General features: G+C 35.8%; 1 protein-coding gene across 1 annotated transcript; it reads right to left on the bottom strand.

The window, feature by feature from the left end:
• Positions 1-249: 249 nt before the first annotated feature.
• Positions 250-16,679, bottom strand: LOC117712977 (sulfotransferase 1B1). The gene is made up of 7 exons (XM_034509226.2): positions 16,359-16,679; positions 15,862-15,990; positions 12,555-12,652; positions 8,712-8,838; positions 7,929-8,023; positions 4,852-5,032; positions 250-2,500 (listed from the first exon to the last, which is right to left on the bottom strand). The coding sequence occupies exons 1-7, from the start codon at positions 16,645-16,647 to the stop codon at positions 2,379-2,381; spliced, it is 1,041 nt and encodes a 346-aa protein (XP_034365117.2). The 5' UTR covers positions 16,648-16,679; the 3' UTR covers positions 250-2,378.
• Between the last annotated feature and the right edge of the window lie 590 nt (positions 16,680-17,269).

The following is a 17,269-nucleotide window of genomic DNA, read 5'->3' on the forward strand; positions in this document are numbered from 1 at the left end:
ATCTGGCTGTGGTGAATGGATGCCATAAGAAATGCTTTGAACTTTTCAAAGCAAAGAGGCCATGAACTGTTTAATGAGATTTTCTATTGTTATTAGCTATCAAGATTCTTACATGATAAAGATTCAGTTAAAATCAGAATAAAACTCATATGGTTTCTGTTTTTAAATTGGTGAATAAGGTAAAAACAAAGCATTGTCAATTAACTGAGTGGTAGTATTTTGGATGATATCAAAACATAAAAACAATCATTGAAAAGTTAAGAAAATGTACACTTTATTTTTTTTCAGTCTATATACTGTGCACTTAAAATACTTGAATAGTTCAAGTTTACAAAGCTACTGTTGTTGAACAGAGTTAAACAAAATGACTGAAAAAGAAAAACAAAGTTACTGCATTGTACTAGTGAAAGTAGATGATTCAGGAAATCTATTACAACACTATTAGTTCAGGTCACAGATGTTTATTATTTTTCCAATAATTTGACTTTGTACCAGATTATGTGTCACATTAACATATTAGTATTGATGATGAGGCAAGTGGGTAAGTATGCCTGCCTTAGCTTATTTTTACCCTGAGAAGAGGATTCTCCAAGTGAAATTGTATTTTAATACCTACAAATATGTTATATTAACTTCTACAAGATATTTCTAAGCATTAGAACACATGTTCCATAACTTAAAAAAGTTATAACCCATGTTATGAAGCAGCTATCTCCCTAAGCAGAGGTATGTCTTTTCTAGGAGTTAGCACTTGTAGTGTTTGACATCCTTTGCTGCTGTTGAATCATGGATCTGTTGTAGCTAAGACTCACTTGCAAAAATACAAATTCGTTAACCACTTCCCATCTCAGCTATGGTTAAGTGTGTGTTTACATTGTAAATGTAGTCTCTACCCCTTAAACAGGTAAAGGAGAAATCCAGAGCCTATCAACAAGCTTCAGCTTAGAGACAGTCTTGGATGCAGTTTTACATTAGGTTGATATTACCTACAGGCAGAAAAACTTTTTACACAAAGACTTATGCATAGCCATGTGCAAAACATATCTGGCCATGGGCTGGGGCGGGGATTGAGTAGGCTTTTGGATATAAGCTCCTGGATCAAGGGAAGAGTTCTAAACAGAATAATGTAAGTCTTCCATTTCTCAGAGACTTAGAAATGAGATAAAATACAGAAAAATATTTCTAACATCTCTGCAATAAATTTGGGACAAATTAGCCATAAAAACATCTATCCATGTGGCCCTTCTGTTATGCACCACCATTTTCTTTGGATGGGACAGATGATCCTTGGTCTAGAAACTCTCCCTTGAGCACTAGGTTAGGACAGTTTCAGGTGCAAGTGATAATTTCACCTTGTGAAATGAAATCCACTACTGCTGGATCCAAACACACTGAAGCACAGGAAAGCTGATCAGCATGCAAGAATTTGTTCCAGGAGATTCAAAAGACTCAGTTGAGAGGATCCTCCACAGAGGCAGGTGAGGCAGGGATTGATTACAGGCCCTGAGTAAACTCTCAGAGATAAGCTGCTGTTTCAAGGGGAAATTTTTTTTTTTTTTTTTTTTTTGGTTTTTCGAGACAGAGTTTCTCTGTATAGCTCTGGCTGTCCTGGAACTCGCTCTGTAGACCAGGCTAGCCTCAAACTCAGAAATCCACCTGCCTCTGCCTCCCAAGTGCTGGGATTAAAGATGTGCACCACCACAATGACATAAAATAGAAAAAAAATATTTCCAAGTCTCAGCTACTTGATCTGGAACATGAAATATCATTATCAAAGAACCATGGCAGAATGATGATTGATAACTCACAGAAGAGCATGAAAAACCTGTGGATAGCCAGGTAGCACAGTGTCCTGGGTAAGATATTCAGGAGAAGGAAACCAGGGCAAGTGTAGAAAATACTGACTATGTGCAACCCTGTTTCAACAGACCTGTGTTTGCTGTTTCAACAGCAAAGGATTTATAACTCTAAAAAGTACTTAGTATTCTCTAATTACTTTCTCTAAGTACTTTTACATGGGAGATGGAGTGGCAAAGTACAATATGTCTCTGTGAAATGTTTCTCAAGAATGGGAATGCAAGTTTCATACCTTGAGACAAGTTATAGTTCATGTTACGATAAATTCAGAACAACTTTTTTTCATAAATCACAAAAGTTATTTATTTAATCCAGTAGTCATCTAGAAATCTGAAGACATACCCTTTGAAAAATAAGATAACAAAACACCTTGGCTCTAGATAATTTGGAATATTATCTGCTGAGGGATGTGTAGGACATATTTAATCAGTGTTTAAAAGCACATTTATTTCTTCCTCATGAATTCATTTGATTTCCCAGCCAAGTTATTATGTCAAGAAATCATATATTCAAGTTTCAGATTAGGTACTCTGAATGTCTGTACAAAACTCAAGTGTTGTTCCAGACATTTTCTTCTTATAGATGGCATCAAATTTCTCATTTTGAGCCATTGTGAAGTAGTTTTTCCAGTCACCAACAACACCTAAAAATAATAACACATGAAAGAGTAAAACATGAATTATAAAGAGAAAACTAATACACACCAAAGGACAGACTGGATATTTTACTTTGGTGAAAAGAATGAATTTGAACTATATTACATTTAGCTTCAAATATAATTTCTAATATGAAAAAACACAGAAAAGTTATATGTTTTATTCTAATTTGGAATAAGGTGATATAATATATATGCACATACATTTATATTGATACAAAACTGATAAACATTAAAAAATCTCATATTGAATAAATACGACTGTTTTAAAGCATCATTTAAAAATAAATATTATCATTGATAAAACAGGCTTATAACTAAGCTCAGCTACTTATAAGTAAGGCTTATAACTAAGCCTGTTTTATCAATGATAATATTTATTTTTAAATGATGTTCATATTTCAGATATTTTGAGATAAATGATTTTCTTATCTACGTTTTCAGGGGGTATACTATTACATAAGAGAGATGTTGTATTTTTCTCACTGTCCTCAGTCATGGAGTTATAGCTCAGTGGTTAGAGGACATTTTATTTTCTCACTTATAGAGTCTGGAAAAAAGTCAACTCTTCATTGTCTAGTAGAGATATCAAATGGGAAGCAGATGTGTTTAATTTCCTGGAATTTACAAATGAAAATTCTGCTCTCACTGGACAATTTTTGTCCCCTAATTCACAAGATTTCTACACTAATTGTGATTCATATGAGAATAAGATTACAACAAAACATATAAATAAGACTTCTGAGCCATCTTGAGACAAACATATGACTTTGAATGTTTCAAGGAACAAGTGCCTCAGGTATTCACAAGGAGCCTGTATTATACATGAATTACTGAATAAACACTCATCCTATTGAATGAGTGGATGAACAAATGAATTTAGACAATTTCCACAAATATTTTGTCTTTATGCATAATTTATGGTTAAAAGATTCTAAATTCTTATGTATTATTTTATATGATATCTTTCCAAATTTTATATCATAGGTGTTATGTTTTACGTATTTTGTCAATGTTGCAAAGCAGAACATTGGCTGGATAATTAATCTATGTGATGTTATTGATTTAGAAGAAACTATAGCCTAGATAAGGTTTGGATAAGTCTAACTACAGGATATGCCATTTTCTTCCTCTACAGGAGATGTAAAGACTTTCTAATTTTTAGGTCAGCATGTTATCTTCAACGATGAAGCTGTCCAGCCCAAAACATCAAATAGGGACATGGAACTTATCAGTCTTTGAGCTATGAGCTATCAGAAGATTATATACATCTTCATATAACTGGCGTTAAACTTTTTGGAAAATTACATTCATTGACATGACTGACTTGAACTACTTTAGCAAAAGAATTATTTTAAAATCTCTATTAGAAAAAAATATGTAAATAAATGCATATACATAAACATCAGTGATGTTTGTTCCAAATTAGAATATTAAAAACTCTTTTCCTTGTTCTGTTTTATTATAAATTATCTTTGAAGACAAAAATCAGTGATTTTCAAATAAATTTAATACTTGCCAGTTTAATAAGGTTAAATTTATTATTAAAATATTACAACAAAATTCATTTCAAAATTTTCTTGATTATACGTCTATGTCTGCACACATACTTGGATATATATTTGTCCAGACATAAAGGGGATACTATTCCTTTATCTCTACTCCAATAATAATCAGAATAGAGGACAACATTAGTAAAAAGGAAACTTTTAATTATTTAAGTTACTAATCTATGAAAAGTGTTGATTTACTATCACTGAACCAGACTATGAATATGAAGTCACAATAGATGCAATTTACTTCAATGTAAACAAATAATTTAAACAGTGAATTACATAGTCTTTTTATGTTAAATTTGGATTCTACTTCCAGTAATTCAGATAGTATCTGTAAGTAGGAAAAAAGTCCCATAAGGAAAAGAAACTTCTTTTTGGTGAGATGTCTTTTTAAAAATAACAATTATTTTTTGAATGATATGAGGCTTTAAAGAAGTTGCATTTTGCTAGGTAAATTGCCATTGAGGAAAGAAGAAGATCTAACCAATTTGTAGAATGAAGTAGAATGATGAACAAGAAATTGCATGGTAATTGTAAAAGTCAACTGCATTTAGAGTTGCAAATGAGAACAACATTTATCGAACCTTTAGTAACTATGTACATTATTCTTCTTTGTAAGATTGAATCTAATGAAGCAACTTTTGACTGTAAGTATTTTTAGTTTTCATTGATTTCCTATGAAGAACAGAAATTTTAAAAAGTTAGATAAAACAGTAAAAGTCAGAATTGTTTTTTTAACAAGAAAGTAAAGGTGGGAGTTACATACAGTCAACAAAGTTTTACCTTTTCTCATGAAAGGGGACTTGCTGTGATCCATCATCACTGTGGGCACATGGGTGTAATTGACCAGAGGGTTTTCCTTCATCATTTCAAAGGAGGTGTGATGGACTATCCTGTCCAAGGCCTCTTCATCCAAGGTTTTGTCTAGAAAGCTGGCAACCTTCTTGATTTCTTTCTTTGGGTTCTGTCAGTGAGTTAAATGATAAACACATGGAAATAGAAAACATGTAAACCACTTACATAACTTACAAACTGAAGCAGTATTTATAATTCCATTCTTATGGTTGAGTCTTATGATATTCAGGAGACTGAGGAAGAGAGATGACAAACTCAAGGTCTGCCATGCTACACAGAAAGATACTAATTCAACAAAGGAAATAATGATCTGGGGAGAGACCTCAGTGGTTAAAAGCACACACTGCTCTTCTGTAGGACTCTAGTTTGACTCCCAGTCTCTGCACAGGGTAGCTCACTACTCTGGACCAGATTCCACTGGTCTCTGCGAGTTTGTGCACTCAGGTACACAGACAGAAACACTCAAGCATAACTATAAAAATTAATCAAAGTTCATCTTCTCCTTTAATTTATAGTATAACATGACATAATGCTTGTAACTTTAAGGTAGAGAATTAAATCTTCATTGATATATCAAAAATATATTGAAAAATATTAAAACTAAAATTGAGAGATGTGATTTTTAATTTAACAAACTGTACCACCTATTAAGATGTTGGTGTCAATTCCCAGGAGAAGAAACAGCCTAAATTCTTAGTATAGAATTTTGAAATGTTTTCCAAAATGGTTTTAAAAAAAGAGAAGTAGTTAGAATTAGGTTTAAGTAGTTCATATAAATGAGAAAAATTATAAAAACCTGAAAAGAAAAAATGCTTTAAGGAAAATAATAACATCCTAGGATATATTCATGAAGAGATTGGACTGTATTTTTATTAAATAGGGAAACAATGACATTTTAAAACATTATTAGCTATGTGTATGCATATATACACACATGTATATATTAGCAAGAGATCTTGCAGTAAGGGAAGTTTTGGTAATATTTTCAGGAAGTGGAGAATGCAGTATCTGCTGCAAGATTATCAAGAAAGAAGAGCTCACTGAATCTTCCTCTGTAACACATTCTCAATAGACATGACTAACACTATGTGTCTGTGTATATAAGACTGAAGGAGCTGAAAGGGTTTGAGGCCACATGAGGAGAGCAACAATACAAACCAACCAGAGCTCCCCCGGGTCTAAACAACCAGCCTGGGAGCACATAGGAAGGGACCTATGACTCCATCTGTATATCTGGGGGAGGATGGCCTTGTGGGGCATAGGTGGGAGAGGAGATCTTTGGTCCCATGAAGGCTGAACACTGAGTGTGGGGGGGAATTCGAGGGTGGGGAGGTAGGAGGGGGGTAGTTGGGGACACATCCTCGTAGAATCAGGAGAAGAGGGGGTGGGATGGGGGCTCCTGGGTGGTGGTGGGAATGGGGTAAGGGGATAAAATCTGAAATGTAAATATAATATACAATAAAAAGACAAAAATATATACACACATGTGTGTACAGACACACACACACACACACACACACACACACACACACACACACACACATATATATATATATATATATATATATATATATATATATATATGACATTGTCTCAAAGTGTCTATATGATAGAAAGCAAACTACTGCCTACTTAGAGTAATATATGTAACAGGTTTCAGGGAGATTTAAAAATTGTTTGGCTATTCCTCAAGAACTCCTTGGGCTGGTCCATGTATCACTCAGAATATATTGCTTTGAATAAATCACATTAGCTTAATGAGGAAATTAATCAGCTAAAGTCTTCCAAGGATAACATAGGACCTCACTCAGAATTGGGGTAATTTAGATTCTCTTATGTGCTGCAACCTAACTACAACTTGGATGTAGTGGAAATTTTCAGGTTATTTGAGGTAAAATATGATGTCTCTGAGGTCTCCCAGAAGTACATTCAGAGAGTATAACCATAAAGAGGGGCATGCTACCACTAATATTTTGTTTACTACATTCAAACATTATTAAGGTAATCACATTATCAAAGGTTCTTTCCATGTGTAGCTACTGAGGCACAATATTTAAGGTAAGTACCATATTAATTACTGTAGGCATAGTTTCAAATCGAAAGGTTTTTGTTCCTATCAGGGATTTGAGATTGAAAGGTATTCTAAATTATATATCCTGATTTTTTTTCAAACAAACATTTTTATGTATTTTTCAATGCTGTGTGAGTGTAGGCATGATTGTACAATTTTGGTAGAAATCCCAGATTAATGACAAAAGATACTGCAATAATATTTAATAAAGTTACATCATACAGACTAGCTGAACTCATGAAGTAAAATAGAGTAAAAAGGTTTATAAGAAACTTAAGAGAGATACAAGAGAAAGCATGTGACTCAATCCAAGTCCAGAACATAGGAAAAGTTGACTTAAGTTATACTATACTCACAACCTAACTTATATCTTGGAAAACAAAAAGGAATAACAAAGTCAACACTGAAAGAAGAAAATAAGAGTTTTAAAAATTGACATGTTGGAGAACAAAACAAACCGAGTTTTCTTTAGAACATGTTAAATTAATTCCAATTTGAATTTGAAATTCAACTTACACAGTGAAGAATATACAAATCTGGGGATGACTCACAAATAAGTATGGGTGGAAATGCTGAGCAAAGGCATGAAGATCACACTACAGCAAGCTATTGCAAAGGGAAACAACTGGGAGCACACAGATACCAAGCACACAATCATGAGCATGATGTCCTTGTAAGTCCAGGGCAGAATTTATGGATGAAAGGAGGACTGAAAAATCATATACAAACTAAAAGAAGAAAATAATAAATGTAGATAAATGATTTCACAATTGCCAAGTGGTTACTGATCTGATAGCCTTGCAGATAAGAGACATGGGTAATAAGAAAACAGACGTTTCATTTTGAATTCCAAAATCTAACTCTAAAAATAAAACTTAAGGATTTTCCCATGACACAGATACACATTACTCAGAATAATTATCTAATATGTTACCTGTTTCAAGTCTTCATAGTACAAGTAAAGTAATGGATGCTCTTTCCTCTTTTCCCACCAACTCTTAACATGATCGAACCATGAACCATAGGCTACTAAAATAGGAAAAAAATATAGTAATTTCTTAAGTGTCATTAGATCAAATCTCTGTCTCTGTCTCTGTCTTTGTCTCTCTGTCTCTGTCTCTCTCTGTCTCTCTGTCTCTCTGTCTCTGTCTCTCTCTCTGTCTCTCTCTCTCTCTCTTTCTCTCTCTCTCTCTCTCTCTCTTTCTGTGTGTGTGTGTGTGAAGTCAATTGCAAATACATTTTGTGGACTTTGGTAATCAAAGAAGCTGAGACTATAGGATAAATTTCCAAGAAGGTAAAATTAGCCAATAATAGATGGAATTTACAAAGGGACCATTTTAGGTAAGACTAGATTGGTCACTACTAAGTCATGCCAATGCCCATGTAAGATTCAGTATACAACAGAGTTAGAATCTAAATAACACAGATATAGCATGTATAATAGATCTATCTAATGATGCGCACAGCACAAAGATGGAGTTTTAACACATAGAATGTGTTCATATGCTATTGATTATTATGATATTAACAAGTTGAATTTTATGGTAAAAATTTTAATTTAGTTACATTCCTACAGTGGAATTTAATATACTAAATTGTACCAAACTTGAACTTTCTCACTTTAAAAATCATGAAAGGAAACTCAATTATTTCAATTTAGCAATATTTTAAGTAAAAAGTATTTAATATTTTAAAGCCAAGGCTTAAGCCTACCTACCATTTCCAGCTAGAAATTTCTCCAGATATTCTTCCCAGGTGCCAGGGAAAGGCTGAACATTATTCATTAGATCAAAATGGTAATAGGAGACGGCAACATCCTTGCCATTTCGAGCAAGGTATATCATCTACATGGGAAATGATTAAGAAAAGCAAAGGAGGCTGCATTATTAATAAAGAAATACTTTATAAGTTAATAAAACAGCAAATGACATTCTTTTAGAAGTTTTGGATGATAGTGCATCTTTATCAGCACTTCTCTTCCACCACCACCTCCTCCTTCTCCTCCAACTCCACCTCCTCCTCCTTCATCTCCTCAACCACTTCCTCTTCCTCCACCACCTCCTTCTTTTCTTCCACCACCTCCTTCTCCTCTACCACCACCTCTTCCACCACCACCATCTCCTCCTCCACCACCACCACCTCTTTCTCCCCCTCAGTCTCCTCTACCTCCTCCTTCTTGTGGAGGAATGGGTTACTGTTGGGAGCCGACTTTAGCAGAAAGCGGCTAGATCAACTTTGCAGCCATCTGGAACCATATACCCTGACGAAAGATTTGGTTTTCAATAGCCTACAACAGCTGAAGCACACTCTGATACCCCACATATTTTGTGTTGCTGTTTACTGCCCCCAGCTGCAAGGTGCACGTGGTAGTCACGCCTGCAAGGTATTGCAGTTCACGTGCTGTCCACGTGCTATCTACACCATACATGCTTATAAGGCGCACGTGCTATCCACGCCTGCAAGGCATTGCGGTGCACGTGCTGTCCACGCTATAGACGCCTGTAAGGCTTACGTCATATCAACACCTGCAAGGCACGTGGTATCCACGCGCCTACAAGGCACGTGGCAAAAGCCTATAAATAGCTCAGAATTCCCTTCAATAAATGAGACTTGATCAGAATCTCTGTCTTGTCTCCATTCTTCGCGTCTCTTCCCCTTTATCCCCACTCTCTCTCTCGCTAGACCCTGACCCTTGGACCGGAACGGGCAGTACGGGCTGCAACAGTTTGGCGTCCAACATCAGGCTCCAGTAAGCGCAACAGTTTGGTGCCCAAGCGTGGGGGGTTCGCGACAGGTTACTTTGACTTATATGTTATAATCCATTATAAGTGGTAGCCAAAGCAGAAACTAAAACAAAGATAATATAGGAACATTGCACACTGCTTACTGGCTTGTTTCCCACATCTTCCTCCTCAGCCTCCTCTCTGTTTGTCTCTGTCTCTTTCTCTTTCTCTGTCTCTCTGTCTCTTTGTCTCTCTGTGTGTCTTTATCTGTCTCTCTGTCTCTCTCTTTCTCCCTCCCTCCCTCCCTCCCCCTCTCTCCATCTGTTTCTTTCTCTCTCTTCTTTTCCCATTGCATCCCCTTTGCTCTCCTCCTACTTTATTCCCCCCAATTCTCTCCTCCCAACCCACCATGGAGAGTCACGTCTCATCAGGACTAACCACATCCTCTTCCACTAGGGCATACAAGGCAGCTCAGCTATAGGAAAGGAATCCAAAGGCAGGCAACAGAATCCGAGACCAAGTCAACTCCTACTCCAATTGTTAGGGGACCCACATGAAGACCAAGCTGCACAGCCACTACGTGTGATTAGAGAGGGGAGGCTAGACCCAGTTCATTCCTGCTGTTTGTTTGGTGGTTAAGTATCTGTGAGCCCCATGTCCCCAGGTTAGTGGGGGATCTACAGGTCTTTCTGTAGGACCCCTCCAGCTCCCTCAATCCTTCCTGCAATTCTTTCATAAGGTGCCCTGAGCTCTGTCTAATGTTTGGCTGTGGGTCTCTGATTCTGATTCATCAACTTCTAACAGTACTTCTAATGTAAAATCTCTTCTCATGAACTTATTAAAGTTTTGGTTATCATACAAAGATAAAACTTTTATATATATGGATGATTATACTTTGTTTTTACTTTGGCACACCAAATTCTTTACATAAACTCAAATAAGAAGAACTAGATAATTTTCACAGCAGAGTTATTATCAGAGACATCTTAAATTTTTCAAGCAAATGGATGGAACTTGAGAATATCATCCCGAGGGAAGTAACCCAAATTCAAGAGGACATGCATGGTTTTGTAGTCACTTATAAGTGAATATTAGCCATAAAATACAAGATACCCACACTATACTCCACAGACACAAAGAAGCTAAATAAGAAAGAAGGTCCAAAATGCATGCTTGAATCTCACTTAAGAAGGAGGGAAATGGAAGGAGAGAGAACTGAGTGAGAGAGAGAGGATGGAAAGGGAAATAGGGATAGTTCAAGATCAGGTATGGGTAGGGACAGAAGAAATAGCAAGATTACAATGAGAATGAATGGAAATCTGTAACTTCAGGATAGGGATATCATGGGCATTTTAAGACAGCTTATTGGGGTTGGGGGAGTCCAAGGATATATGAGGGTGACCATAGCTGGGACTTACAGCATTGAACTTATAGAACCTGAAGAGGCCACCTCCTGTAGCCAGGCAGAAACCCCAAGTGGAGTTGTAGGGACACCAACTCACCCACAAAACTTTCAACCCCAAATTTATCCTGTCTACAAGAAATGTAGAGATGGGAAATGGAGCAGAGCCTGAGGGAATTGCCAACAAATAAATGGCCCAACTAGAGACTCATCTTATGGGCAAGCACCAGTCCCTAACACTATTAATTATGCTTGCAGACAGGAATCTAGCATGGTATCCTCTGAGAGGTTCCATGCAGCAGCTGAATCACAGGCACAGACACAGCCAAACAGTGGATGGAGCCAAGAGACTCTTATGGAAGAATAGAATGGATTGCGATCCCTAAGGGGGTAGGAACTCCATAGAAAGACTAACAGAGTCAACTAACCTGGACCCTTGGGGCTCTCAGGGACTTAACCACCAACCAAAGAGCATAGAAAGGCTAGACCTAGGCCCTCTGTACATACATAGTAGCTGTGCACCTTGGTCTTCATGTGGGTCCTGAACAATTGGAACCAGAGCTAATCATAAAGCTGTAGCCTGCTTGTGGGATATGGTCTTCTAGTTGGGCTGTGTTGTCTGGCCTCAGTGGGAGAGAGTGTGCCTAGCCTTCTACAGAGACTTGGTATGTCAGGGTAGGGAAATACAGGGGCATGCTCTACCCTTTCAGAGGAGAAGGAAGGAGAGGGGAATGGGAGAGAGATTGTGGGAGGAGGTGACCGAGAGGGGGGGGGGCAGTGATGGATGTAAAGTGAGTAAGTAAAAAGAAAGAAAAAGAAATGATTAACTATTGAAAACTTGAAAGAAAATTGTTTCTTGCTGAGTAGACAATCAGTCACAAATATTTCACTAAATAATGTCAACAAACATGGAAAGAGCACGTATTCTCTCCTTAATACTCTTTGTAGAATGCCACATGATCATGGGGCATAAAAGGGGATAAAACTGGAAATATTGTGCTGTTACATTTAAGTTTAAAAACTTCATATACATAAATTGAAACTACTTTTAAAAATCTTAACTGTTGATAGTGCCAAACACCTATTATAGTAGAATTGGGGGGAGGGGCTGGAGAAGGAAGATTAAGGATGGTAATATCAATATCCAGGCCAGCCTGGACTATATAGTGACACCTCATCTCAAACAAACAAAACAGAACCAGAGAGAGGAGAGAAGAGGAATCAATAAGGGACCAGAAGAGGTGAGGAGATGATAGGGGTGGGATGGGAGATGGGGAGGGACATAAAATGGCAGGAGAGAGAAAAGAAAAACAATCAAGGACTTTCTAGTGTAGTTTAGTTTTCTGTATCACAAAGCATGCTACTACATCTCACAATAAGAATAAATAAATGAACAGGGTTTGACTGGGAGCTTGACCTACAGTCCACAATATACCTTGCACTTGTTCTCCCAGAAGGATTTAGGGAGTAGGTCAATTGGAAGATGTGTCTTTATAATCCGAGGTGATGGAGCTTTCTTCAAGACTTCAAGACCTGGGAAATTCAGTTTAGAACACAGAAAGATCAGAGTATCAAAGAAGTTCAAATTTCATCTTTCTTCAAATATTTGTAAATGCTATTTTACTCTGTGTGTGCATGTGTGTCTCTGCCTGTGGTGTGTGTGTGTGTGTGTGTGTGTGTGTGTGTGTGTGTGTGTTGATTTAGATGTGTATATTAGTCACAGTACTCTTGTGAAAGTCAGGGGACATTTCTCAAGTGTCTAACCTTTTCTTGCACTGTGTTTCAGATTCTTGTACATATTCAACAGTCACCTTTTCTCGCTGTGTTATCTCACTGCCCCGCAATGATTTTTTCCCATTTTTGAGAAATATTGAATACAGGTGTATTTTAAATCAAATACAGTCATTTTTTAAAAAGAATTCCAGAAGGTACTATGAGTTGACAGGTAACAGTGTACCGTTTGACATTTACCTCACTGTGGTAAAATGTCTACTACTATCCTTTTACTCCTTGCAAGATATTTAAAAATTATTTGTGAGTCTTGTTTTATTTTCTTTATAACAAAAAAAAAATAAGGAATGGAACAGTGCTAAGTAACTTGGAATTTTATTGGATTTATTTCTTCAGAATTCTATTGAATCTATTTTTAATCACATCTGTCATACAAATCTTAAAGTCTTAGGCACACTTTAATTTCAGTGTCACTTAGAACTATTCTTATCTTTAAATTACCTGATAATAGAATATATTCTTGTTATTTTCAGCATAGGTGTGTATTTTTTTTCTGAAAACCCATTACATTTGATTAATCAACTCCAAACAATCACTTGTTTTTAATGATTTATAATTTATAATATGATGACTTTAGTAATTTATAATAATTTATAATATGACATCCAGTCCTAGTGTTCTGTATAACGCTTTCTTGTATGCAACACTGCATGTACTTTGTCATTGTGGCTCAAAGTTTTAAACCCAATACTCAAGAGATTGAGGCATGCAAATCTTAAATTTGAAGCCAGCTTGGCTATAGAGATGTTCATGGCAGTCTCTTCGTTGTAGGAAATTTTCACAAAAGAAATGAGCTCAATCCATTTTCCCATGCTTACTGCCTATGTTCACTCTATTATGTATATGATAATATGATTACTTATATGATATGACATACAATGTATAATAGAATGGAAATTCTACCAGAATAAGAATGTGATTTATGTTATTTACCAGTGAATACCTTGTTGACTGAACTCCATGTTCATAACAAATATTAAACACAATCCTTTTATAACAATAGAAATAAGGTCATGAAAATCTAATAAAAATCCAAGATGGCCAGTTAAATTTTTATTTTAGATAAGAAACATATTTTTCATTTGTGTCTCTTTTAAAATCTTTGGGATAAATTTATTCTAAGTCAAATGTCTTATGGTCTGAATTTTAAATGTAATTGGAGGTTGGATATACTGGATTTATCTGAAGATATTAAGTAAAAACTTTAAAAATTCCACATCAGATCTCAAGTAGCTACCAGCATGTTTCCCAGTACAGAGAAATGAAAATTGTAATCTTCTGTAGTCATGCGTATCTCTCTTATCCTTAGGCTGTCTTTCCCATGCTTATTTTTCCTTGTCCCTGACTCAAATTTTATAAAAGATTTCTTATCTTCCTCTGTCTCAGAGTCACTTTTTCCAAGTGGGATGGTTTAAATGAGCCTTTTATATCATGAGTATGACCTCTAGGAGTTTATCAAGGTGTCACATGTATCCACACCTGGTTCTAGAGTAAATTCAAGTACCTCCTTCACCTCTTGGTTAAACTTCAGCAGACTTCTCTATGGCAAGCAGTTCCACCCTTAACCCTGCCTTCAGCGGTAATCCCAGCCTCCCATGCCTTCACTATTTGGTTTTATATATTTCTGTGGTATTAAAATTGTCATTAATTTTTGAGCTTTTATTTTCCCTTCTACTTTAGACAGCAACTAAGGACCAACACATCTCTTCCTCTGGAAGTTAGAAACCTTCTTGCTATGAGCCATTTCCAGGGCAGTCAGACATTTATACTCTTCTGTTTAAATTCAAGTATGGAAAGGGTTACTGCCATTCTTCTGTGTTCTTATCTAGGTTCCCAGGAGGTTTACTTAAAATGGCCTCTAACAGTTGCCTATAAGACCAGGCTTTCCAGTCCCTCCTAGCCTTAAAATGTTTGATATTGCCACCATCTAAACCTCTTCATGATGGCAGTTTTATGAATAACCATTATATTTTTATTACACTTTTGTTGGTCAATAGCCTTGCTTCCAAAGACTGATTATGGTAAAAGTTGCCAAATGAATATCCTTTAAGTGATTACTTAAAATATCCAATACCTGAAATCTAACATTTTATACAGAATTATTAATACCCTTACACAGATACAGCATCTCCAATTTTCCAAATACACCCCTGGATTCATAGAACATTTGGTTGATCTAAATAAAACTTCTGGACTCACCCTTCATTCTTCATTTCCTCATACTTTTTAGGTGATCTGCCAGCCAATCAATCTAATGTATATCTCTAGCATTACAAACTTAATCTCACATTGTCACTAGTGTAGACTTTGTATTTTAAGCAACAAAAATGCCACTCAATAACTCCTACATGCCTAAAGCCATTCAATGTCTTCCCTACCATGTTTAGAATAAAAATAAAGAAACTTTTAAGCATTTTACATTTATATATTATTTTTAATTCTGCACTATATGATTTCAAGTTGCTTCATACCCTACTCCTTCCTTTGTCTTCACAGTTTCTTTAGTCCATGTGTTACCCTAGGGGTTTTCATGCATCAATCCATGAACACTTAGATGCTTCATGTTCCTATTTTGTGATTGTCCAAAATACCTGTATAACTTTGGGCCTTAATTACATGTAGCTAGAATTGAACATTCCATCTGAAACAATTGTTCTTATGATTATATCTTATACAGTTTTATTCTTTGACTCTGTGAGAGTAGTAACATTGATATAAGTTAATATACTTTCTAATACTGCAGTATTTTTTATATTCCTTGATGAGAAGATGCATATTTTACTAACAATTCTATAACTACAGTAAAAATTCTTTATAATTATGTAAACATCTGTGCTTTGTTTCTTTTTTCTTTCTTCATTCTCATTTTTCTGAATTGAAATTACTAGTATGACAATGTTAGGTGAGAATACTCTTGCAAGAATTTCAATCACAAGGGGATGTAATCTTACCTGATATTCTTACTCCAGGAACACTCAGTTCTAACATTGGAACTTTAGAGGTAATAACATCTTGCTTGCATTTTTCAACATTTCCATCATTGAGAACCATGTCTACAATTTCACTAAGCCAAGTCGTACCTGTAACAGAAGATGTGGTCAGTTTCTTTGTATTAATGGTTTACTTATTATTTAATGATTTACTCTTTGAGAAACTCACGCATGTAAACATGAAACATTTTTGTGATATTTTAAAAAAAAATGAATACTTTTTAAAATTAAAATATCATAATCACTTGCCCCCCCATCCCTCCCTCTAAATTCTAACATGTCCCCACAGCAGTCCCCATACCAGCTTTGAAGACAGGATTCATCTCACTGTTGTGGTCACTCACACACATACACATGTTCCCCACATACAAACAACTACATACATACATATGAATAAAAGAAAAATGTAGGACATAAAAGGCAGGTTAGAACTGGATTATTCAGGACACATTACTCACCTGATTTCGGGTAAGTGGGTATTACAATGTCATCAGATCTGCTCTGAAATTTTTCAATCTTTTCCCAATCAAGAGCAAAAGCATAGACCATGGGGTAGCCATAGATTATCTTTAGGTCTTTTCGCCAAACATCTTCTGAGGTACACATTTTTGCAGCAGGCTGTACGGAAGGAATAGAAGGAGTAGAAATCAGGTTCTGTGTAACAAGTGTTAAACTTAGGACACCACAGTATAGTACAGAGTGAACTTTGATTTTATCACAGAGCACACGAAACACATTGTGAATCATGTGGGAATAACATTACAGACTGGCAAGGGCAGCAGTTGGCTCTCTGACAACAGGACAAAGGTCTTCAATAGAAGCCTTAAAGAGAAAGGGACTATACATCTGTAAATTGAGTCGTTTTTTCATTTTTTATGCTAACAAAAAGTCTCCATTTACCATAAAATATCAGCACTTTAGCTGTCTTCACTTTTCTTTAGGGTTAGTTTATTGTCATTCTGAAGTTTTAAACTGAAAGCCCTGCGTGTGTGTGTGTGTGTGTGTGTGTGTGTGTGTGTGTGTTTTCTCTTCTAGGAATTGTTTCTTTGTCACTTCTCTTAAGGAAATGATTCAGGATGCTACAAATTTCTGTGTATGCCCACACGTTTGAATATAGACTTCAGCTATATTGAGCATCTTGGAATTGTAGGTATTTTGTTCTATTAAATTTTATTAATTTATCCATGAAGTCTTAAGTTTTAATTTAGTTTCTAGTACAATTTTATATTTATAACATAAACTGATGTATGAGACATAAGGTCTGCATACAAATTCTCATGCTATCAGTCTCTTCTGAGATCTTATAAGAAATTCAGGATACCCAGGTCCCATGTAGACTTAGGATCTACATTTTAAGGAGATCCTGAAA

The sequence above is a fragment of the Arvicanthis niloticus genome, chromosome 7 (assembly GCF_011762505.2).
Source record: "Arvicanthis niloticus isolate mArvNil1 chromosome 7, mArvNil1.pat.X, whole genome shotgun sequence".
NCBI classification, from domain to species: Eukaryota; Metazoa; Chordata; class Mammalia; order Rodentia; family Muridae; genus Arvicanthis; species Arvicanthis niloticus.

Bases quoted from the DNA above. Each gene is read 5' to 3' on its own strand.
- LOC117712977 (XM_034509226.2), bottom strand. From the start codon at position 16,647: ATGATTCACAATGTGTTTCGTGTGCTCTGTGATAAAATCAAAGTTCAC. The intron at 8,839-12,554 runs GTATATTGTGGA...TTTCCCATGTAG, and splicing joins TCTGGGAGAACAAGTGCAAG to ATGATATACCTTGCTCGAAA. The intron at 5,033-7,928 runs GTAACATATTAG...ACTCACTGACAG, and splicing joins ACTATGAAGACTTGAAACAG to AACCCAAAGAAAGAAATCAA.